This window comes from Vicugna pacos, chromosome 32 (assembly GCF_048564905.1).
Source record: "Vicugna pacos chromosome 32, VicPac4, whole genome shotgun sequence".
NCBI classification, from domain to species: Eukaryota; Metazoa; Chordata; class Mammalia; order Artiodactyla; family Camelidae; genus Vicugna; species Vicugna pacos.
Window position 1 is genome coordinate 1,894,087 of NC_133018.1, and position 24,869 is coordinate 1,918,955.

A 24,869-nucleotide genomic window follows, 5' to 3' on the forward strand; every position below is an offset into this window, starting at 1 on the left:
GTGAATAAGTAAACTGCCGTACGCCGACGCACCGGAATATTGTTCATCAACAAAAGGAAATGAGCTATAAGGCCATGAAAAGATGTAGAGAAATCATAAATGGATGTTGCTGAGTGAAAGAAGCCAATCTGAAAAAGCTACATACTGATTCCAGTTTAATGACATAATTCCAATTAAGTGACACTCAGTAAAAGGCAGAACTATAAAGACAGTAAAAGATATCAGTGGTTGCCAGACACTCTGCAATGGGGGGCAGGGGTCTGGACAGAAGGAAATAGATGAACAAGTGAAGTCCAGGGGAGTTTTAGAGTGGTGAAGCTGTTCTGTACAACACAATGGACACGTGACATCATGCATTTGTCAAAATTCATAGAATGTACAACACAAAGTGAACTGTAATGTGAACTACAGGCTTTAGTCTTCAGTTAATAATAATGTATAATATTGGTTCCTAAATTCTAATGAAAGTACCACACTAATGCAAAATGTTAATAACAAAGGCACTGGGGTATATGGGAACTGTCTGTACTAACCACTCAACTTGTTTGTAAACCTAAAACTGCCCTAAAATAATTGTCTATTAATTTTTGAAAACCTGTTGGACATATTTGTATGAGTCTTTCTGGGTTCTCCATTCTGTTCTTGTATTTGTCTCTCTCCATATCCCACTGTCTAAATTACTGTAGCTACGTGGAAAGGCATTGGGTAGAGCGACTTTCCAGCTTTGTTTTTCTCTTCAAAACTGTTCTTTGCTATTCTAGGACCTGTGCTTTCCATATAAATGGTAGTATAAGCTTATTTGAATCTTCTAAAAAGTACTTAGATTTTGATAGTAATTGTGTTAAAACTGTATACCATTTTGGGGGGAAATTGGTTACTTGCTACGTTGAGTCTCCCAACCAATGAACATGCTATGCCTCTCCATTTATTCATGGCTTTGATTTCTTTCATCAGCATTGTATGGTTTTTGTCATACAAGTCCTGTAACTGTATTGTCAGATTTACACCAAAGAACTTGTTGGAGCAATTACAAATAGTGTCGTATTTTAATTTCAGTGTCCGCATGTTCATTGATAGTGTGTAGAAATATACTTGATTTTTATATGTTGCTCTTACATCCTGCAACCTTGCTAAATTCGCTTAGTAGTTCCAGCATTTTCCTGCAGATTCTGTGGGATTGTCCACATAGGCAATCGTGTCGTCTGAAAAGAGGGGCAGTTTTCTTTCTTCCTTTTTGTATGTCTTTTATTTTGTCTTCCTTATTGCACTGGCTGGTATTTCCAGGATTTTGTTGAATGTTTTGTTTGTATTTTGTTTATTGCTTTTTTTGTTCCTTCAACACTTTAGCTGAAAATCAAGTTACTGATTTCACATCACAGTTCTACTCTCGCACAGTGACTGAGGAGGCCGAGGGTCACCGCGAAGCCTGCTCAGGCAACCGCAGCAGTCACCGCTTTAAAAGCCACACATCCAACCATCCAGTGCCCACAGAGTCCACAGCGTCTCGGGGTAAAAGCCCTTTGGACAACAGGAGGGCCGATCTCTCATTCTTGATTTTAGCGGCAAAGCTTTCAGTCTCTCACTGCTAAGTACAGTGTTCGCTGTAGGGGTTTGAGGTGTTGTTCCTCAAACTGAGGCAATCCCCCTCTACCCCTGGTTTTCTGGGAGTCTCCGTGAATGGGTGTTGGGCTTCGCCACATGCTTCTTCTGTGTCAGTTCAGTTGCTAGGAGGATGTGATCTTCCTCACCCAGCCAGTTGGCCCAGGGGACCACACTGATCGGTGTGTGAGCGCCGAGCCATCCCTGCACGCCTGGAATAAACCATGCTTGGTCATGGTGTGTAGTTCTTTTCATGTGTTAATTCCAGTTGATGACACCTTGTTAAGAATTTTCATGTGCCTACTTACGCCTGTGGGTTTCTGTTTTGTACTATTTGTAGTTGTCCTGTAGTTCCCTTTTGCACTATTTTCTGACTTTCATATCAGGGTAATACTAACTTCATAAAATAAACTTGGAAGTATTCCCACCTCTTCTGTTTTCTGAACAGACTGTATAGAATTGATGTTGATTCTTCAAACAACTTAGCAGAATTCTTCATGAAACCATCTGGCAATAGATATTTCTTTTTCAAGAATTCCTTCACTACAAATTCAACATCTTTAATCATTATATGACCATTCAGAGTGTCTATTTCATATTAGATTAGTGTGGTGGTTTGTGTTTTTGGGGAATTGGTCCATTTCATCCAAGCTGTCAAATTTTCATTTATGGAGCTGTACCTACTATTCCTTTATCATTTTGACATCTGCAGGGTTTGAAGTGATAACTCATATTTTATCCCCAATTTTGTCCCTGGATGTTGGTAATTAATTTGCAGCTTGCCTCTTTTTCCCTTTGTTCATCTTGCAAGAGGTTTGCCAATTTTTTTGATCTTTCAGAACCTTTAGTTTAATTCTTAAATTTTCTCTATTTTTCTGCTTTCAATTTTATTGATCCGTGCCTTTATTTCCTTACTCCTTTTTTTCGTGTTACTTTGCTTTCCCTTTTCCAGGTGAAATGTAGAGAAATCATAAATGGGTATTGCTGAGTGAAAGAAGCCAATTTGAAAAGGCTACATACTGATTCCAATTAAATGACATGATGGAAGCTTAGATTATTGGTTTAAGAATAGTGTCTTTTTTTCCAGCTTTATTGAGATGTAATTGACATAAAACTCTGTAAGTTTGAAGTGTACAGTGTGATATTTCATACACTTACATACTGTAAGATGACCACCACAGTCGGGCTAGGTAACACCCCTATTGCCTTGAAGAGTTGCTGCTTCTCTCTTGTGGTAAGAACACTTAGGATCTACTCTCCTGCATCTTTCAGGCATAGAGCTGGCTTTAGACAGTACGGACATTTTAACAATATCAATTTTTCCAATTCATGAACACAGGTGTCTTTCAATTTATGTCTTCAGTTTCTTTCATCAAAGCCTTACAGTTTTCAGTGTACAGATCTTTCACCTCCTTGACTAGATTTATTCCTAAGTATTTTATTATTTTTGATGTTATGATGATTGGAATAGTTTTATGTCTTTTTTTCAGATATTTCACTGTTAGTGTGTAGAAATGCAACTGATTTCTGTATGTTGATTTTGTATCCTGCAACTTTACTAGATTTGTTGATTAGTTCTAACAGTTTTTGGTAGAGTCTTTAGGATTTTCTCTATATAAGATCATATCATCTGCAAACAAAGACAACTTTGCCTGACTGCTTTGGCTAAGACTTCCAGTACTGTGCTGAACAGGAGTGATGACCGTGGGCACCCATGTCTTGTTTCTGATCTTAGAGAAAGAGCTTTCAACTGTTCACCATTGACTCTGATGCTGGCTGTGGGCTTGTCATATGCGGCCTTTATGTTTAGGTATGATCCTTCTATGCCTAATTCGTCGAAAGTGTTTATCATGAAGTGACATAACTTATCAAAACTTTTTCTGTATCTGTTGAGACAGTCATATGATTTTATCTATTCCCGATAGGAATGTGTCAATGAAGATTGTATTGTTCAAAAACAGGATCTCTCTCCCCAGAAGAAACTATTAAGGAAAGTATGAGATTTTTCCCAAAAATGATAAAGGGAATTCTGGTGTAAATATTTCCTGCCCTTTGGTTTGGTTACTTAACCCAGGATGACAGTCTTTCTTTTAAAATCACATCCAGCCCACAGCACAGATTTGGCAGGTCGCTCACTAACACCCCGGGACAGGAGTCGCTGGCGCCGAGTCACCTGTCCTGGGAACACTGCTCCCCCGTCTGCTGCTTTCAGTCTCTGTGTTTTCTTCTGCTGCTTGTCTTGCTGGAGGGGAGGTTACCGGCACTCTTGGCTGCAGAATGAGGCAAGTTCAGGGACAAAATTAGAATCTGGGCAGATCTCAACAGGCTGGGACCCAGGTCGCTGACATTTCACTGGGATAAATATAGGGTCTTATGCATTGGCTTTTAAACAGAGAAAACCTCCCCTGGTGTAATTTGAGAGGGGTTCTGTCAAGCCGGATAAATGTAGGTTTTCAACTGTCCTGCACTAACCTCCTCCTGGAATTTGGGGCCAGTTCTTGAAAAGACCTGAGTGTCACCATCCTTCACAGAGCTCCCTCCTTAAGCTAGAAGACAGCTTGCTGGTAAGTGTGAAATAGAGAATATATTTTCTTGACTGCACGAAACAAGTAACTTCTCTACTAATCCATCCTTTATCATCCACGTGCAGGGCCCTGGGACCCAGCCATGGCTGAGCCTGGGAAGGAGACAGACAAGAAGGAAGGAGGCAGAGATAACAACGTGGGGTGATCAGCATGGCAGGGCGCCTGCTGGGACGCAGTGACCGGTCCCCATCGAGAGCCCAGTGTGAGCGCAGCCGCGGCCGCCCCGACTGCGACCCCAGCCCTCAGTGCTGCCACCCGGGACTGCCGGTGAGTCGTTCCCTCTGCGTTTTCCTCTGGATCAGGTTTGAATTTGGGTTCGCTTCATCGCAGGTCTAGAAAACTGAAAACGCTCCTTAGCTAGAATCCTGCCCCCTTGTATTAACTCTTATGCAGGCTGTTTTAAATGTATAGTGGGGTTCTCTGTTAGAATGGTTATTTCCAGAATCAGGAGTGCTGGGTTCACTCCACTGGCTAGTGAAGGAAAGCTGGCCTGGGCATGCTGCCTCCCTGGGACAGTGATGCTCTCACGGAGTACGACTCAGCGGTACTTGGTACTTTGGATGTGGAAGCTATTTTGTGGGATCGTTCTGTGTGTCCATCCCCAGCCTCATCCCAGCAAATGCTCAAGGTGTTCTCTGGTCGTTGTACAATTAAAATCGCCCCTGCCTGTCTCCAAAGACTGCAAGGTAACCGCCTCCCACCACGTTGAGAACCACCGTCTTCATGTTGTCTGGTTCGAATGGTCTCTGACTTATTTTTGGATCCACTGTTCTCAGATGTTAAAACACTGTCTTGTGTCTGTGAGGTGCTTTAACCTTTTCCAAAGGCCATGAGTGTGTGTATGAGCTCTCATCTGAGGAATGGGACTCGGTCACTCATTTTTAAGAACCTGCTATGCTCAAGAAACTGAGTACAAATTCTTGGTGGTATTTGGAGTTGAAATCAGAAGTTCGCCGTATTAATCCAACACTGATCCCCAAAGTAAGAAGAAAGCAACAGTTTAGGAACCCCAGGCCCACGTGAGGGTCCAGTGCTGTTAAGAGTGTCCAGACCTTTTCTCCTAAAGCCGGAGACCTGGGTGGCCGAGGACAAGAAGGGTTGCTGACCAGAGCTGGCTGCTCCGTTTCGTGTCCCTGTTTGATCAGTGGCACTAGCAAAACGTCAGAATAAGCCATCTCGCACTGAAAAGTGGACTAAATGAGGCCTCCCAAATGCACGGAAGTGCTGAGTGGAGAAAGCGGGTGCAGGACGGTGTGTGGAGTGGGCTGCCGGTTTGGGGAGATGACGGCCGGGCAGAGCTTCTCGTTAATTCTCTAACTGAGGGTCAGCACACTTAGCCCCAGGTGGGAATGGTCTCTATATCCGTAAAGGCTCCTGAACACAAAGCACCAGCCTCTGACAGAGGCCTCGGGCGCCCCTTTGCAGGGAGAGTTTGCGACTGTGTTACAGCCTGTGTTTGCTACTCTGTTTTCATTGTGAAATGTTGCCCTTTGAGCTGTCCTGTGTTTCTCTTCACGGACTTACTCTCCCTTGATTCTTGGAGGCAGACTGAGCTCAGGCGGATGCAGTGATGCGGCCTCAGGTGGGCGCCCCCTTGTGGTAGCCCCTGTCTCCCCGCCACCACTTCACTCTGACCACAGGTTGATTCCCAGAGGGGTTGGAGCCTTGTTTTGTTTTTTTCTTTTTGTGACATTAAATATTTTGTACCTCGTGTAAGACAAGTTATTTTGGGCCGGTCTGAGGACAACTGGGCCAGTTTTCCAGCTGGAGGAAGCATCTCTGATCCCAGGCTCTCAGATAATAAAAGGCAGCCCCATCCCATGGCTGAACATTCAGTCCAGTCTTTTTCTTCCTTTAACCTCTTTATTCAGGTATAATTTAAAGGCTGTAAACCTCATCTATCCTAAGGGCACAGCTCAGTGGCTGTCCGTCCGTCTGTCGTGTTGCAGAGCAGGCCAGGCTCAGGGCCAGAACATCTCTGTTGCCCCGGGAGCACCTCCCCTCCCGGCCGACCTGCTTCCTGCCTCTGCAGCAGTGCCTCCTCTGGGCGTTTCAGATAAACACAGGCTCAGGACGAGTGGTCTTCCACGTCTGGCTCCCTTCACTCGCAGCTGTGTCTGAGGTCCGTCCCGTGGAAGCTGGGCTCGGCCGCTAGTGCCCTCCTGTTGCTGAGAAACAGTTTGTTTTACGGACGGAGACCACACTATGTTTCTCCACTCACCAGCCGAGGGACACTTGGGCTGGTTCCAGTTTGGGGTTAAGAATATCGCAGCTACAAACACTCGCCTACAAGTCTTTGTGCAGACGTATATTTTCATTTCTCCTGGGTCAATACGTAGGAGTGTAATTGCTGGGTCATGTGCTAAATTTGCTTTGCTTTTTAGAAACTTCCAAACTGCTTTCCACAGCGGCCGCCCGGTTTCACATCCCCACCAGCACGTATGAGGGAGGGTTCTGGTTCTTCCATGTTCACGTCGAGACTTGATGCTGTCTTTTTATTACAGCAATTCCAGTGGTTGTCATCCAGTGCCTCATCATGGGTTTAATTTGCTTTTTTCTTACGCCTGATGATGTTAAGTATCTTTTCTTTTCAAGCGGTTATTAGCCATTCATGTATCTTTTTGGAAATTTAAAACTCTTGTCCACGTCTTAATTGGCTTATTTGTCCTGCTGAATTTTTAGCCTTCTTTATGTATTCTGAATAGAAGTCGTTTATCAACTATGTGATGTACATATATTTTCTCCCAGTCTGTAGCTTGTCTTTATTTTCCTAATGATATCTTTTGAAGGGTAAAAAGTTTCAATCTTGATAAAGTCCAACTTCTTAATCAATTTTTTTTCTTTTAACAGATCATGCTTTTGCAGTCCTAAGAGCCCTTAGCCTAACCCAAGGGTGTGGTGATTTCCTATATTTTTTCTCCTGGTTTTATAGATTTAACTCTTACATTTAAGTCTGCAGTCCATTTTGAATTAATTTTTGTGTATGATGCATGGTAAGGGTGTAAGTTTCTTCCTTTCCTTTTTTTAAGGGGTGCATGTAGCTACTCAGTTGTCTCAGCATCATTTGTTGAAAAGACTGTCCTTCTGCACTGAATCGTCTCGGCACCTTTGGTGGAAATGAATTGACAAGAAATGTAAAGATTTATTTCTGGATTTTTAATTCTCTTCCATTGGTCTGTGTGCTCAGCCTTATGCCAGTCACGCAGTTGCCATAGCTTTATGTTAAGTGTGAAATCAGACAGGGCTGGTATTCCAATTTGTTTGCATTTTGCAAAACAGTTTTTGACACTGTTTGAAACTAGGCCTTTTGAATTTCCACGTAAATTTTAGGATTAATTTGTCAACTTCTATTTAAAAACCTACTGGCATTTTGATAGGGCTTGCACTGAATTTGTCAATCAATTTGGCAAGAATTGTCATCTTGAATTTTATATGCATTCAGCACGGAATGTCTGTGCATTTATTTTCAATGACATTTTATACTTTGAACACACAAATCCTGAAATACTTTTGTTAAACTTATTTCTAAGTTTTCCATTATTTTTTGACATTATTATGTACGAGACTGTTTTGTTCATTTCATTTTAATTGTTTCTTGCTAGTTTTTAGAAATATAATTGATCCTTTGTGTATTCATCTGTATTCTGTGCACTCACTACGCTTATTTACTAGTTCTTAGCGTGTCAGTGGATTTCCTGGGGTTTGTGAAACACTGTGTGGTGGTTACCTGCAGACACAGTTTTACATCTTCCTTTGTAACTTCAATTCTGTTCAGCTTGTTTGTTTGTTTCAATGTTGCATTGACTAGACCATCCAGTACAGTGTCAAATAGAATTAAAGAGAATGAACAACCGTGACTTGTTTGTCATCTTAGGGGGAAGAATTTGGTCTTCCACCGCTGAGTATGGTGTTAACTGTGGGTTGGGGGAAGTTAGAGTTTCTGTCCTGAGAAGGTGCTGGATGTTGTCAATTGCTTTTTCTGCATCTGTTCAGATGGTCATGTGGTTTTTGTCCTCTGTTAGTTAAATGTATTATGTGAACTGACTTTGGATGTTAGCCAATCTTGCATTCCTGGTCATGGGGTATGACTGCTTTTGTGTGTTGCTGGATTTGGTTCACTGATAATTTAGGATATTTTCTGTCTATTTTTGTGACAATTGGTCTGTGGTTTCTTTTTTTGCAATGTCTTTGTCTGACTTTGTTAAGTAGGTTAGTATTGGCCTTAATGAGTGAGATGGGAAGTGATCCCTCCGGTTTTCTGAGAGAGTCCGTGAAAGACTTGTTGTTTATAACTTCTCTGAAGATTTGGTAGGATTCTAAAGAGAAAGCCTTCTGGGCTTGGGCTTTTCTGTGTGGGAAGATCGTAAACTATAAAGACAACATCTTTACTTGCTATAAATATGTTCAGATTTTCTGTTTCTTGTTGTCAGTTTTGGTCATTTATCTTTCCTGGGAGTTTATCCAAATCATGTAATTCTTCTCAGTGCTGGCATAAGCCTTTCATGGCATTCACTGAGGGTCCTTTAAATTTCTTAAGGATCACCTGTCATGCCCTCTCCTCCATTTCTGATTCTGGTAATTCGTGTCTTCTCTTTCCTTCTTAATCGTCGAAGGTTTGTCAGTTTTCTTGACTGTTGTGAAAAGCCAGCTTTTTATTTCCATGATTTTTCTCTCTTCCTCGTCTGTTCTCCTTCCTTGATTTCTGCTCTGCTCTTCACTTGTCGCCTTGGCGTTTGCTCTTCTTTTTCTGGTTTTGTAAGGTGGAAACTTAGTTTCCTGATTTATGATCATCCTTCTTTTCCAGTCTTGACATTTAAAACTAAACAATTTCCCTCTAAGCAGCGCCTTACCTCCAGCCCTGAAGTGGATGTTTTGTGCTTTTTATTTCATCCATGTCACCATATTTTCTGACATCAGTATAAACATTCACACACTCTCATGATCTGAAGAAGGAACTTCTTCAGCCCAGAAGGCTCTTGGTCAGTTACTACTCAGACAGGTTTTTCCGTCTTAATCAGCATAGCTGTGAAATAGTAAAGGGATTCAGAGTTAGGACTGCAGGATCTGTCTTTCCGATTTTAAATTTCTCTTTCTCTAACCTTCATCACATCCAGCACTAGCTGGGAAGACACTTCAAACCCTTAACATCAGCCAGCGTAAAACGAAGTCTCACGTGACGGTGGAGGAGGGAACTTTCTGGAAGTGAGACTTGGGCACAGCGTTGCCCCGTGACCGAGACATCTGCTGGACACGCCAGCCTTGCAGCGCTGGGCGACCACTGCCGGGTCAGCCCAGATGAGCCATGGTGCCTTCCGCAACACCGAGGCCTGGAATTAAAGCTGGTAAAGGTGAGAAAGAAGACAGAGGCCCGTGACCTCAGGAGATGGTGGTGACAGAAATCCCAGCTGCGGGTCACATGAGTATCTCAGGTCAACTGTGGCTCATCAGCAGCTGCATCCCATCAGGTGCCAGATGTTCTGTCTATGAATTGCTTCTGGCACAGGTTTACGAAGTGAATTGTTGAGGCGTTTTCGTACAGCCATTTGGAAGCTGTAGGCTCCAGGAAGTGGTTTGGGGGCTCTATTTTAAGGGCTTTAATGGACCGTTAGGAACCCACGTCCTTTTGTAGTGAAAGCAGCGACTGTCTGCCATGGTTTCTCCCCGTGCCTAATCCCGGCATCAGATACTTGGCTGCAGGATGCTGGGCCTTCCATCCTCATCAGCCAGTCCTGCCCTGACCAGCCTTCATGGCCTGGTGGAGAAGGGTGACCACGGGTTCTAGGACTTGGACCGCTGTCAGACGTGGTGAGCCGGTGCTGTGGGAGCCATCGGAGAGGACCTGAGTCAGGAAGGGCCCACGCAGGGGCCTCGGAGCTGCACGTTGCCAGCTGTGAAAGTGAGCTTGGGGTGGAGACAGTGAAAAGGCCTGTTGCCAGGAGAGTGTCGCTCTTCCTGGGTGTTGGGGCCTCCACTGCGGGGCACCTGTAGGATGTACAGGAGGCAGCCAGAGGACAAAGCTGCCATGCAGGTGGGCGCACGCTGTCCTGCAGGCATCGGGGATGGGGCAGCGCGTTTATTGAGAGAGTCGTGATCCAGAGCTTGTCGGGGCTCATGGCCAAGGCCCACATGAAAGGAGGGATTCACACCAGGACACTTTCTGTGCTGGATCATCTGTTAGCCAGAATTACTGTCTCCCTTTGGCTTCCTCTGAAAGGATTTGGGTGTCGGTGGCCTGTATGGTGGGCAGAGGTGTGGACTTTCCTGGAAATAAGCATGGGGAATTGGTGATGTGCGGAGCGGGAAGTCTAAGGATCCTGGGATGAGTGTGAGACACACACACAGGTACACGCGGTATGACAGATGCTGTATGGTCAGTTTTCAAGGTGGAGTGGACATGAGGAGAAGGACTTGAGTCCCTCCTTTGTGGGGCCAGGTGGGGACCAAGACAGTGCTCCCTCACAGCCTGCCTGTGATACTCGGGTCACTGGGGAGCTGTGCTTGTCTGGACCCTCATGCTGCTTCAGAAAGAGGCTCTGAAGTTACAGGACCCCCAGCCAGGAGCAGAGGCTGCTCACTGCACAGCGTCTGTCACTCTCCCCGGTGTGCCCAGGGAGCCACCACTTCTGAACTTCCTGTTTATTCTGTGAAGGTGGATCTTTGTTCCAAATCTGGTCTGGAAATTTGTTCCCCAGAAATGAAGATGTTTGTGGGATTAGGCAGGAATGCAGCTTTGAGCTGAGAGTCACAAAAGCAGAGTGTGTTTAATTCATTTCACACTATTATGTGCCTCTCATGCTTTTCTTGAGAAAAGCTCCAGTTTTACTGTAGTGCCTGTTACTTCACTTTTGTAAACCTGCGACCAAAAGATTTTTTTTTCTATAAGGGTCCAGATAGTAAATGTTTTTGGTTCCAGGGGCCAAGTGGTCTCTGTTGCTGCTACTCACCTCTGCAAGTAGCCATAGACAATATGTAAATGAGTGGGCATGGCTGCACACCAGTACAACTTGTTTACAAAACAAGTGGACACACCACAGAGAAACAGAAAGGATTACCAGGAAACACTGCAGACACTGTGTGCCAGTAACCTAGATGAAAGAAAGGACTGATTCTCAGAAGGACTCAGATGACTGAAATAGACTCAAGAAGCAGAAAATCTGAACAGGTCTACACATTAAGACGTCGAATTAGTAACGTAAAGCAGTCCAGAGGGAAAACCTGACCTGACGGCTTCGCTGGCTGATTCTACCAAATACTCAAGGAGGAGGAAAGAACACTTCTCAGTTCATTCTACGAGGCCAGTAATACCCAGATACCAAAACCAGACAAAGACCCTACAGGCTACAATCCCCAGTGAAATAGATGAAAAAAATCTTCAGCAATATACTAGCGAACTGAATCCAGCAACATATGAATGTCATTATACACCATGACCAAGTGGGATTTAACTCAGGAATACAAGGTAAGTTTCATATCTGAAAATCAGTTAACATAACATACAATATTAATAGAATGAAAGACATAAACCCTATGATCATATCAACAGACACAGAAAAAACATATGACAAAATCCAACATACTTTTATGATAAAAATGCTCAACAAACTACGAATTGAAGGGAACTTTCACGACCTAATAAACGGCATCTATGAAAAACACATAGTTGTTATCTTTTCTAGTGGTGAAAGACTAAAAGTCTTCCCCTCAAGACCAAGACCAAGACAAGAATATCTACTCTTGCCTCTTCTATTTAAGCAGTAGAAGGTATCCAGACTTGAAAAGAAGAATTAAAACTATCTCTGTTTGCAAATGTCATTGTCTTACACACTGAAAATCCAAAGGAATCCAAAGAACAACTTCTTGGATGACCAAGTTCAGTAAGGTTGCAGAATACAAGGTAAATATACAAAAATCAGTTGTGTTCCTACACACTTGCAGTGAACAATCCGAAAATGAAATTAAGAAAACAATTCCATTCAGAGTACCATTGAAAAGAATGTATACTTAGGATAAAATAAAATGCTAAAATTTAACAAAAGAAGTATAAAAATTTTACTCTGAAAACTACAAAACATTGTTGAAAGTAATTAAAGAAGATCTAAAGAAATGGGGGGGGGGAATCCTAGGTTCATGAATGAGAATACTTAATATTTTTGATGGTAATACTCCCCAAATTGATCTACCAATCCAGTGTAATCCCTATTGAAATACCAGGCAGCTTCATCACAGATATTGATGAGCTAATCTTAAAATTCATACGGAATTGCAAGGAATCTGAAATACCTACAACAGTCTTGAAAAAACAAAACCAAGTAGGAATATTTATGCTTCCAGTTTCAAATTTTCCCCAAAACATACAGTAATCAAGACAGTTCTTACTGACATAAGAACAGACATGTAGATGAATAGAATGAGAGTTGAGAAATAAACCCCTACATATATGGTCAGTTGAATTTTGATGAGGATGCCAGGACATTTCAGTGGAGGAAGAATAGTATGTTCAACAAATGATTTGGGGACACTGGATATCCATGTACAAAAGCACAAAATAGGACCCCTACCTCTCATCATATTCAAAAATTAACTAAAAATGGATCATACCTAAATGTAAGGCTGAAACTATAAAATTCTTGGAAGGAAGCAGAGGAATAAATCCTGGTGACCTTGAGTTAAGCAGAACCTTCTTAGATATAACATCAAAAGCACAAGTGATAAAAGAAAAATAGATAAATTGGACAACAAAATTAAAATCCTTTGTGCTATAAATGATACCATCAAGAAAGTGAAAAAACAACCCACCATTTGAAGAGAATATTTTAAGATCGTGTTTGATAAGGGTCTTGTATCAAGACTATGTAAAGAACTCTTATAATTCAATAACAAAAAGACAAATAAGCCAGTTTACAAATGGATTTGAAGAAGGATTTGAACAGATAGTTCTCCAAGAGGATATACAAATGATCAAAAAGCACAGGAAAAGATGTTCGACATCATTAGTCGTTGTGGAAGTGCAAGTCAAAGCCACAGTGAGATATCACTTCACAGCCACTAGGATGGCTTTAATCAAAAGGTAGACAATGACAAGTGTTGCCAAGGATGTGGAGAAATTGGAACCTTCATACATTGCTGTTGGGGATGTAAAATGACACAGCGATGAAGGGGAAGTATGGCAATTCCTCAAAAAGTTAAACATGAAGTTACCATGTGACCTACCACTCCTAGTTATATACCCAAGAGAAATGAAAACATACATCCCCACAAAATATTATACATAGAACATCAGTGGGATTGGTGGAATGCAGACCTCTGAAAATTTAGTCCTCTGTAAGAGCAGCAAAACCACTGGCAAAAATTGTCAAAACAACTTTTTCAGAATTCTGGAAACTAAAGGAGAGGCTTGCAAAAATCCAAAGAACTTTTATTTGAGAAAATTTGCTATTCTCAGAACAGCAAGATTGGTGGCATTTTGATAGCCTTGAAAACCAGCAGCTCCACAAATTGGTGAAATCCAGTAGCCTAACAGCCTCTGAAGAGGTAAGGTGGTTAGGAGCCCCCCCAAAAGCACCTTTCCTAGATAAATGTCGTTCTTTGTCTACTGGTTCCTTGGAAATTTCTATTCACAGGCCTTGTCTTCATTAGACTCGACTGGACTTGCTCGGTGCAAACAGCCTTATCTCCTGGGACATTTGTGATTAACCATCAGCAGCAACTGTTTAACATCGCAGCTGCCCGAGGGGATGATAGCAGTGGAGGCAGATAAGCAGACCAAAAAAATTAAAAAGAAAAGCTGTGGAATGAGATGTTCATAGGGGGGCTTTCAAAAGCTTCAGCATATTTGTGAGAATCTAGAAGACTGTGTACACGTGTCCAGGAAAGAGCTGACGAGGCCCTAAGCTCTCACCTCTGGCTGACTTTGAGGCTCTGCTGCTCTGTACAAGGAGGAAGTGGAGGCTGGAGGCCAAGGCAGAATTGTCAGCTGCCTTCTGGGGCTCTGAAGACGTGTTTCAACACACACACACAGGGCCTGTCAGCAAAGGCTGAGGCTCGAGGCATGTGAGGAATCTCTTTCAGCTCATTAACTGGCCACTAAGCTAACTGAGTAGAGACTTAACTGACTTTACAAAATTAGTTCAAGGAATTTGCTAAACAAACCAACAACAACAATAAACGCAGGTAAGGCAAGGAGTATCTGAGTTCCAGAGTTGTCACACTCTAGTTTTAAAGAAAATTATGAAATATGCAAAGAAGCGAAGTATAGTCTATACTCAAGGAAAAAAAAAAAGCAGTCACTGAAGACTGTTGTGAGGAAGCCTGGACATTAGAGTTGCTTTTTTAAAAACTGGCTTCAAGATGGCAGAATAAGGGGGAGGGTACAGCTCAGTGGTAGGTCACGTGCACAAGGTCCTGGGTTCAATCCTCGGTACCTCAGTTAAAATACATAAACAAACGAACAAACCTAATTACCTCTCCCCTCCAAAAAAATATCTGGCTACATAAAGATGGCAGCATAGAAGGACGCGGAGCTCACCCTCTCCCACATGTGCATCCAGATACGTCCCCACGCGAAACAGTTCTCACGGAACACCTGATGGACTCTGGCAAAAGATCTGGTACACTTGGAGCTACACGGAAAATCTTCATGAAACTGGATAAACAAGGTCCTACTGTACAGCACAGCACACTATATTCAATATCTTGTAATAACCCATAATGAAAAAGAATGTGAAAAGAAATATCTACATATAACTGAATCACTATGCTGTCCACCAGAAACTAACACAACATTGTAAAAGTGACTATACTTCAATTAAAAAATAAAATAAATAAAATAATACACTAATTAAAAAAGAAATGAAGTACTGATGTACGCTATACCATGATTAATCTTGGAAATATTAATCTAAGTGAAAGATGTGTGATTCCACTTATATGAGATGTCCAGAATAGGTAGTCCGTAGACAGAAAATAGGTAAATAGTTGCTTAGACCGAGTGCAGAGTGTGAGAAGTAGGAATGGAGACTGATTACTGATGAGGCTCCTTTTAAGTGATGAAAGTGTTGAAAATTACATTGTCGTGATGGCTGCACCATCCTGTGAAAAACTAAAAAATTGAATGGCATGCTTTCAACAAATGAGTTAAATGGTATGTGAATTATATCTCAATCAAGTCTTTAAAAATGCTTTTGGGAATCATGCCCATTTATAGGGAAATTATCATGTTTGAGAAAATACTTTAAAATAAAAGACTGTAATTCACAGTGTTTCTTGTTTATGCTTTGGTTACAAAACAAAACCCAACAAATTAAAAAAAAAATCCAACCCAAAACTCTTTTTTACTCTCGCACCACTTCTGACACCAAAGGTGTTGGTTTTTCTACATCAAACAATTCTCCAGTTCTTTGTGGACACCAACTGAATGTCCAAGAATCCAGTTCAGTTCTAGCACTAACTCCCCAGGGTTAGGGCAGACCCCTCCCAGGCTGCCCCAACCCCTTCAGATGCCAGTCTCAAGCTCTGGGCCATCTGTACCTCTGACCCTCAGTCTCAAAATTGGGGGTTCCCACAGCCCCCTCCTCAGGGTCAGTAATTTGCTAGAACAGCTCATAGAACTCAGAAAGACACTTTACTTACTATTAATGGTTCATTATGAGGAATACAACTTAGGAACAGCCAGATGGAAGGATGGAGAAGGCACAGCTTGGGTGAAGGGGTGAGTGGCGCTTCTGTGTCCTCTGCAGACACTTCACCCTCCCAGAACCTTGATGTGTGTGCCAACGTGGAAGTGCTCTGAACCGTGTGGCTTAGGGTCTTTATGGAGATTTTATTTTTCATTGGTGATTAACTCAGTCTCCAGCCCCCGTTCCCTTTCTGACGGTCAGGATGGGGTGGTCGAAAGTTCCAACCCTCCAGTCATGCCTTGGTCTGTCTGGTCACAGGACCCCATCCTGATGCTCCCTGGGCCCCCCCCCCTGCACCAGTCACCTCATTAGCATTCAGAAAGATTCTTATCACTCTGGAGATCCCAGAGTCTTAGAAGTGTTTATGTCAGGAACTGAGTACTGAGAACGAACATTATTTTAAAAGATGTTCCTGTCACTCATATCACTTAGGAAATTACAAGGGTTTTAGAAGTTCAGTGCCAGGAACAAGGGAGGAAGACCCAATATGTATTTCTCATTATATCACAAAATCACACAAGCATTCAGCAACAAAAAAACTCATTGGCATAAGGACGGACAGGTAAAGAACAATGAAACAGAGTTGAGAATTCAGGAATAAACCTGTACACCTGCAGCCAATTGATTTTTGACAAGGTGTTAAGACCATTCAATGGGGAAAGAATATTCTCTTTAAGGAATGGTGCTGGGATGGCTGGACATCCACACACAGAAGAATGGAGTTGTGCCCCTACCTTACACCATACACAAAAATTAACGGGGATCCAAGACCTAAATTTAAGAGGTAAAACTATAAAAATCTGTAAAAGAAAACAGGAAATATCCATGACTTTGTATTTGGCAGTGGATTCTCAGGTACAACACCAGAAGCATGAGCAACAAAAGAAAAAAAATTGATAATTAAACTTTAGCAAAATTAATAACTTTTGTGCATCAAAGGAGGTTGTTAAGAAAGTGAAAAGGCAGCCTAAAGAATGGGAGAAAGTATTTGCAAACTGTGTACCTGACAAGACTCTAGTGTCCAGAATATCTAAAGAACCATCTCCCCATGGTCATTCCTGCGGGAGAGCTGGAGAGGCGGATCCCAGCCTGGCCAGAGGTGATCTCTGCCAGCAGCGGTGGCCATGCCACCTCCACGCGGCAAGCAAGTCACACCGTGGGTCAGGGGACATGGGCACCACCTTTGCAGGAAAGTCCTTTCTCCTGCCTGACTGGTGTGTTAGATATCCTGGACCTCACTGCTGGCTGCAATTTGGGATTTTGAAAGTGCCCTCCCTCCTCACATGTCCTTGGACCTCGGAAGCCCAGTTGGTGCACTTGGGACAACCCTTGGTTACCTACTGAGGACACTGGGCCGGAGGGGACAGAGCCACAGCCACGCCCACAGGGCCTTCAGGACAGTGGCCCAGCAAGAGTCTGTCACCCAACTCAGGTTCAGCTGCTCACCACTCAAATGCCAATAATCACGAGGCAAATGTCAGTAGAAAGGAGAGGTGCTTTATTAAGAAAAGCCAGCAACCTGGCGAGAAGGTGGACTCAGGTCTGGAGACCAACTCCAGAGATTCTGCTCAGGCAGGACAATGAGAAAAGGCAAAAGAGGAAATGATCTCGGTCAGTCATGAAGGGAGGTCCGATTCTTCGTCACTTTCCCACTGTGTGCAGACCCGCTCACTGCTCATCTTACTTTAGATGCTGCCTTGCCCATGTGGTCCACTAGAGAATCTAGTGGTAGAGTCAGTCATCCTTTACCTACTGAAGTCTTCGCTCTTTCTCCTTCTGATGTAGGCAAGGAATCGACAGGTTAGGCGAGGCATTGTGTGCGCTCACTAGAGCAGAAGTCAGGAGTGGTCTCGTTTCTGTAATTAAGGTTTTAGGGGAACAGAAATAGACAAGCAGGAAAGGGGCAAAAGAGCCGCTTACAAAGCCCCACTGTTGGACACCATTCCGTTCCTGTGGAGTCAGGCGCGAAAGCCCGTCTCCTGGAACTCCTTCATGCTGACACAGGGCACTGGGTTCTCAGAGTGGAGGACGTCCACGTGGGTCTGCTGCGTCTCTGCCGACAGTGTTAGCTGCCTGCTCGTGTGTCCGGGCAGAGCAAACCGCAGTGGTTCTGCTGCCCACAGAGATGCAGGTTATTATGAGCAATAGTGTTCATCTCTTTCCTTCATTAGACACCTCGTCTGTGACTCTACTGTCCTGATCGCTCACTGACTGAGCCTGCTCTTCTGCGGCTCAGGGAGTCCTGGGAGACTCTAGCTTTTCTACAAACAAGAGGCAGGGGGCATGGAGGGGCCTTTGTACTTGGGTGGGGGCGGGGGGTGGGCCCGCGGGTTCTGCTCGGTTCCAAGTCCAGGAGGGGGAGGCCAGGGAGACCTTTGGAAGGGTGGGTCCTCTGTGTTGGTGCTGTAGTTACGCTCTGCTGTTGAGCAGTTGACAGGCAGATGCCAGTGTGTGGGGCCTGGGCCTCCATGGGGCTGTGATCACACTGGTGGGATCGGTCAGGGCAGACTGGAGCTGTGAACTCAAGCCCCAGTCCCCCACCCCCTACAGGGGACAGGAGCCTGGATGGGGCTTGGTGAGTCCCAGGGCTCGGGGGCCTGTGAGCCTTGTGAAGGTGGTACCACCAAGGTCCAGTGACACATGCTTTCCCTTTGCACAGAAGTTTGAGAAACGAATTGTAAGCAACAGGGAGAGTCAGGAAGCAGTCTGGGGGCTGCCAAGCAGAAGCCTCCCCCTCACTTGTTCAGCAAACGCTGAAGCGCCCACTGGGTGCTGGGCGTTACTCCAGACAATGGCATCAGTGAGCAGCACAGAAAACCCTGGCTCAGTTGCATTCACATTCAGCGAGGCTGACAGACGGGCAGCAAACAGTGCAATGAGCTTTGGGGCTGGGGCAGGGGTGGGGCCAGGTTGCTGGTGGAGCCCCACAGAGGGGACATCTGAGGGAGGCTCAGCAGCCAGGAAGAGGGGAGGCAGGACCATGCCCCAGGGGGTACACAGACAGGGACACAGGCTGTCACCAGCTCTCAGGCCGTACTTGTGGTGGGACCTGTGGCCTGAGGTGAGGGGCCGTGCCAGCCTTTGTGCTGAGAAGACTTCGGGGTAGAAGCCAGGAGAGCTAGGCAGGTGGTGACGTGGGCCCAGCCATGGCAGGGGCTGAGTGAGAGGTGGGCCATGACCCTGCAGTCAACCTGCTTGCGAGTGACTGGGTGTGGAATGAGAGAAGCCAAGGATGCCTGTTCATTTGGGGCCTGAACAACCAGAAACAGGGTTATCACCACTAGGCGTCGGGAGATGGAGGCAGAGGCAGCCAGAGGGAAGGATAGGCACTGGTCTAGGATGAGCTGAGGGGCTCGGGAGGGGATGCTCAGGCGGCGGGGGTAGGAGTCCAGCAGACTGGGCAGCACTGAGGCGGAGAGGCCCAGGCAAGAAGGCCACAGCCCTTCCCGAGTGGAGAAACGGGTCCCAGACCTCCTGACTCAACAAGGAAGTTCGAGGGCCATCCCCCGAGAAGAGCCCCCAGGGCTCCCCGAGTAGAGGGTGTCTGTCCTGCTCCGCCCCCCTCAGCCCTGGTCCCATGGAGGCAGGAGGGGGTTGTCCCTGCTAGGATGCCTACCCAGCATGGTCTCTCCCAGACCTGAGTGCACGCCGGACACACAACTTCCTTCTTTCTTACCGGGGGCTTGTTCGGGGTCCCAGATGCACAGCTGCTGTTGTTCTGTGAACACAGTGCTGCCACCCTGCAGCCTCCGCGCCACCTCGCCCTGCTCTCTCCTGTCTGTGTGTCTTCATTGGCCTGTGGGCCCCTGCACGGGCAGCACCTGGTGAAGGCTAGAGGGAGGGCATGGAGCAACTTGTCCTCAGATGGCTGTCAGGTGGGGGGGTTCCCAGGTGTCAAGTGACCAGTCTCCTTAAGAGGGAAGGGCAGCCGGGACTGGCCGAAAGCAGGAAGTCCTGCATGATCTTGGCGATGTTCCTTTCTCCAGAGGACTCAGCCACACTCATGGCCTGCAGTCACTGGCCACTGCTCCAGTGTACATAGCAGCCGAGTGCCCACTGGAAGGCACCAGGCTGGAACAGCCACGGGGGTTCACCAAGGCCCCCCACATTCCATCTGTCTGGTGACAGAGGTCACTGTTGGTGCCCCGAGTGCCCGTCCTTAGTCTAACTCCTGAAGGCTGTGTGCCTGCTGCCTGTCCCCCTAGGATTGGACTGCACATGGCCTGTCAGGCAGGCACTCCCGCCTCGTGCAGCTGGACAGACTGACCATGCCAGGGAGTCTGCGCCCACAAGAGGAGCATGTGGTGGAGCCCTCCCCTCTCCTGTTTGGTCGGGGGTGGCCCAGAGCCCCTAGTTCCCTGTCCCCTGGGGAGGGGAGGGGAGTGGGGAATCAATTCACACTGCCTTTCCGTGGGGGGCTTGGGAAGTGGGGGAAGGGACAGGGGGGACAGAGGAGCATGCTGGCCTCCAGGTGTGGAAGGGGTCAGCGCTCCAGGAGGCCCCTCTGCTCCTCATGCTGGGCGGCTGCCCAGCTGCCTGTGTTGCTGTCGGCCCTCCCACTGTCCTTGCCTCCAGGCACCAGGCTGGAGCTCTCTGGTGTCTTGGCCTTTGGGTGGTCAGGGCTGGCCTGACACCCTGCTCCTTGGGCCCCTGGCCACTCGGGGGCAGCAGGAGCCCTGGGCCTCTCCCTCTGCAGGCCAGCCGCTGATGCCAGCAGCAGGCCCTGCTACAGGCCCCAGCCTGCCCGCTTCCCCTGTGGGTATGCTGCGGCCTCCCGTGGGCCCTCAGCCAGTAGAGCACTAGAAGCAGCACCCTCTACCGAGTTACTAACCTCCCCAAGGAGCGCAGCACCCCCAGAAATACAGAGAACCCCAGGAGAGGTGGAACGCCTGGACGTTAATTTGCAGGGGCCCAAATATGGCAGCCCCTTGGCCACCTGGAGCCTGGGGCGGCCGCGGTGGCCACTGACTGCCCAAGGAAACCGCCTGCAGCCGCCACACAAGAGGTGGACTCCGACCTCCGGGCCCTCTGGCTGGAGGTTGCCCTCCTGGGGAGTCGTGTGCAAGGGCTCCCAGGCGCACGAGAGTTGGGCGCCCTGTCCACTTCGCGCTGGCGGAGCTGTCCTTTCAGGGCACTTCGCGGACCCGCTGGACAGGCCGTGTAACCTGCACATTAAAGTCGGTTTATCGAGGCAGAGCTTCCCCCGGTGCTGGCGTGGACGGGAGGGACAGAAGAGCTGTGGGACCACCTAGGGGGCGGGGACCTCTTCGGGGACAAGGACCCCGGATGACCAGGGTGTGTGGGGGTCTTCTCCCCTCCGTGTGCGCCGCTCCAAGCCTAGAATCCTGCCGGGGGCGCGGGGACCGCGCGGCGCCTCGGGTGAGGATCAGCCCCACCCTCCCGGCAGGGAGGAGGCGGCCCTACGCGTTCCGAGGGAGGCGCTCCGGGCTTCGGGGGCGGCACCTTGTTGGGCCCCGCGCGGTCATTGGCTGGAACGTCGGCCCGCCCGGCCTCAGTTTCCCGCGGGCTCGGGGCGGGCCGGGGGCGGGGCCCGGCTCGGACCACGCGGGGCGGAGCCCCAGAGCGACGCGGCCGCCCCTCCTCGGCCCATAACCGGCGCCGCCGCCTCTGCCGCTGCCGCCGCTGCCGCCGCCTCCGCGACCGAGCGCAGGAGCTCGGACCCGAGGCCGCCGCCTCCGCCGGGCCCCCCGCCCCGCCCGCCATGGCCGCGCCCCGCGCTCTGGCGGCCGCCGCGCCCGCGCCCGGGAAGGCCAAGCTCACGCACCCGGGGAAGGCGATCCTGGCAGGTGGGGACATGCACACGCGAATCCCGACCCGGCACCCCGACCCTGCCGCGTTTCTGGAGGGCCCGGGACACGGTCTCCGCGGCGCTTCCGGGCAGGCCCAGACCCCGCCGCGTGTGCCCCGGCGCGCCCCGCCAGGACCGCGGGAGGGGCGTGGGCCCGGCTCCCGGCGCGGCGGGCAAAGTCCGGGTAGGGGAGGGGCGGGGCGGCCGGCGGGGAGGGGGAGGGGTCTCAGCGCGGTCCCGGTCGGTCCCCGCCGGTCCCCGCAGGCGGCCTGGCGGGCGGCATCGAAATCTGCATCACCTTCCCCACCGAGTACGTGAAGACGCAGCTGCAGCTGGACGAGCGCTCGCACCCGCCACGCTACCGGGGCATAGGTGAGTGGAGGCGGCCGGCGTGGGTGGGCAGGCCGAGGCCGGCAGGCCGGGTCGCTGACGGCCCCCTCCCCCAGGGGACTGCGTACGGCAGACGGTCCGCAGCCATGGCGTCCTGGGCCTGTACCGCGGCCTCAGCTCCTTGCTCTACGGCTCTATCCCTAAGGCGGCTGTCAGGTGAGGCTGACTCCGGGACCGCGGGAGGGGGTCCCGGCTTTGCTGCGGCCCCTCTCACACCTCTGCCTCCCGGTCCAGGTTTGGGACGTTCGAGTTTCTCAGCAACCACATGCGAGACGCCCAGGGACGGCTGGACAGCACGCGTGGACTGCTATGCGGTCTGGGCGCCGGCGTGGCCGAGGCCGTGGTGGTCGTGTGCCCAATGGAGACCATCAAGGTGGGCAGGTCCCACAGGACGGGGCCAGGTGTGCAGGGGATCTGTCTGGGGAGCCAGGCCCAGGAGGCCCGCAGGAACAGCCTCCTGGAGGCTGTGGGAAAACAAGGTTTCCCTTACCTTAGAAACTTATAAACACAAAACATAAGGTGACACGTGTCTGCTGCCTAAGTTGTGAGAGACACCAGCGAATAGAACGCCAGAGGCTGCAGGTCTGCGGCCCGCTTTGTCCCGAGGCCACATGTCCCCGGGGCCAAGTGTGCCCTGACAGTGACGCCCTGGAAGCCAGCGCCTTGCCTTCCCTCTTTCTCAGGTGAAGTTCATCCATGACCAGACCTCCGCCAACCCCAAATACAGAGGCTTCTTTCACGGGGTCAGGGAAATCGTGCGGGAGCAAGGTGAGCCAGTCCGCCCGTCCTGGGAGAGTGGGAGCTCAGGGACCCAAGCCAGGCTGGAAAGGCCCCCACTTCCCCTTCCTGCCCTGGCTGTCCTGCGGGCTGCGTCCTGGTTCCCAGCTGGGGCCTGTGTGACCTCCGTACCTGCCTGCCCGCCCCAGGGCTGAAGGGCACGTACCAGGGCCTTACGGCCACCGTGCTGAAGCAAGGGTCCAACCAGGCCATCCGCTTCTTCGTCATGACCTCCCTGCGCAACTGGTACCGAGGTGAGTCTGCGCCCCAAGACCCCACCTCCAACCCACGAACCCTCTCCCTACCCTCCCGTCCTGTCTGACCGCCACCCCCACCCCCATCCAGGGGACAACCCCAACAAGCCCATGAATCCGCTGATCACCGGTGTGTTTGGAGCCATCGCGGGCGCAGCCAGTGTCTTCGGGAACACGCCTCTGGACGTGATCAAGACCCGGATGCAGGTGGGGGAGGGGCCACAGAAGGGGGCGGGGCCTGGGCCGGGCCGGCCGCTGAGTCCTAAGGCTGCCTGTGTCCTGCAGGGCCTGGAGGCGCACAAGTACCGAAATACGTGGGACTGCGGCCTGCAGATCCTGAGGAACGAAGGGCTTAAGGCGTGAGTAGGGGAAGCGCAGGGCTGCTGTCCCTACTCCAGGCCCTCCCTGCCTTCTCTCTGGGCCCCCCACCTCCTGTCCTCTGACCCAGGCCGTTCCCAGTGAGTCCTGCCATCGGCCTCTGTTCCTGCTCCGCCCACCTCTGGACCCACCCCTACTTTTCAGAGACTCCATCTTCATCTGCCTCTTCGCCCCTCTGTCCCCGCCCCCAGATTCTACAAGGGCACTGTCCCCCGCCTGGGCCGGGTCTGCCTGGATGTGGCCATCGTGTTCGTCATTTATGATGAGGTGGTGAAGCTGCTCAACAAGGTGTGGAAGACAGACTGAGCCCCGGAGTCGAGGGGCTGCCCCAGCCACTCCAGACTGGCTCCCACCACCCCTTCTCACAATTCCAGTGCTGTTGTGCCAAAAGGCCCCTCCCCCATCCCTCTCACTCCATGGCCTGGGTCTGCCCCTGTGGCCGTGAGTTCACGTGTCCCGTAGTGCCGTGAGTCCCCTGTAGTCTGTATGATGCCACATTGTGTCCATGTGTCCAGCTGAGGCTGGGTGTCCCTCTGGCCTGTGAATCTGTGCCCACTTGTCCACGTGCTTACTCATGTGTGCCTGTGTTTCATGTTTTAAGTCCTGTGACCCTGTGCCCGCTTCCCGGGGTGCCCGTGTGGCCTGGTCCACGGCCCTGTAGCCATGGCCGGGTCCCAGCCCGGTGCCTTCCACCCTGGGCAGCAGGGGCACCCGCCCCGGCCTACCACAGCTGCCTCCGGGCCTCAACCTGGCCTCACTGCATTCCAGGGGCTGCGTGCCCCCCGCTTCTCCTGCCACTGGCCTTAACTGGCCCTCGGGCCCTCCCTCCGCCCGGGACAGGGTGGCACCTGCCACTCTCAGGACCACCCTTCCAAGGCAGAATAAACCGGATCCTGTTGAGCTTCCTGTCCCCGTGTGGGCCCATCTGTGGGTGCGCAGGGATGGCCATGCCTCTAAGGACATGCCCACCACTCACCCGAGGACATTGCCAAGGGACAGGCAGGCTGGTGGGCAGCCTGCTGTGGCCATGGCATCAGTCCCCAGGAGTCCTGGCACCAGGCCAAGGAATGTCTGAGCTCCGAGCAGGCCTTGCCTGTGGCCAAGATCCTGCAGGGTCAGCTAGAGGGCGTGTCCTTGTGATCACTGGACAGGCAGTACTGAATGGGCAGAGCAGAGAGCTGCCCCACGCCAGTGGCTGGGCCTCGGGGGACAGTGCTCTCCGGCTCTTGTCTGCTTGTTGTCCAGCCCATCCCTCCCTTGTGGTTTCTCTGAGATTGGCTGCTTGTGGGCAGGTGTTTGGGTGGCCAGTTTCTGGTCCCCTGAGGCCCTTTCTCACTCCATCACCCAGGCTGGGAAATAGTGCCCTTAGGGCAGGAAGGGGTGGAACTGCCAGGGCTTGCGA

The 24,869-nt window shown here is 49.3% G+C and overlaps 1 protein-coding gene across 1 annotated transcript; it reads left to right on the plus strand.

Moving 5' to 3' along the window:
* The first annotated feature begins 21,415 nt into the window (after window positions 1-21,415).
* Window positions 21,416-24,367, plus strand: SLC25A1 (solute carrier family 25 member 1). Its single transcript, XM_072953033.1, has 9 exons — window positions 21,416-21,666; window positions 21,933-22,040; window positions 22,115-22,214; window positions 22,293-22,431; window positions 22,742-22,826; window positions 22,985-23,089; window positions 23,181-23,296; window positions 23,375-23,448; window positions 23,659-24,367. The coding sequence occupies exons 1-9, from the start codon at window positions 21,582-21,584 to the stop codon at window positions 23,771-23,773; spliced, it is 927 nt and encodes a 308-aa protein (XP_072809134.1). The 5' UTR covers window positions 21,416-21,581; the 3' UTR covers window positions 23,774-24,367.
* Window positions 24,368-24,869: the final 502 nt, after the last annotated feature.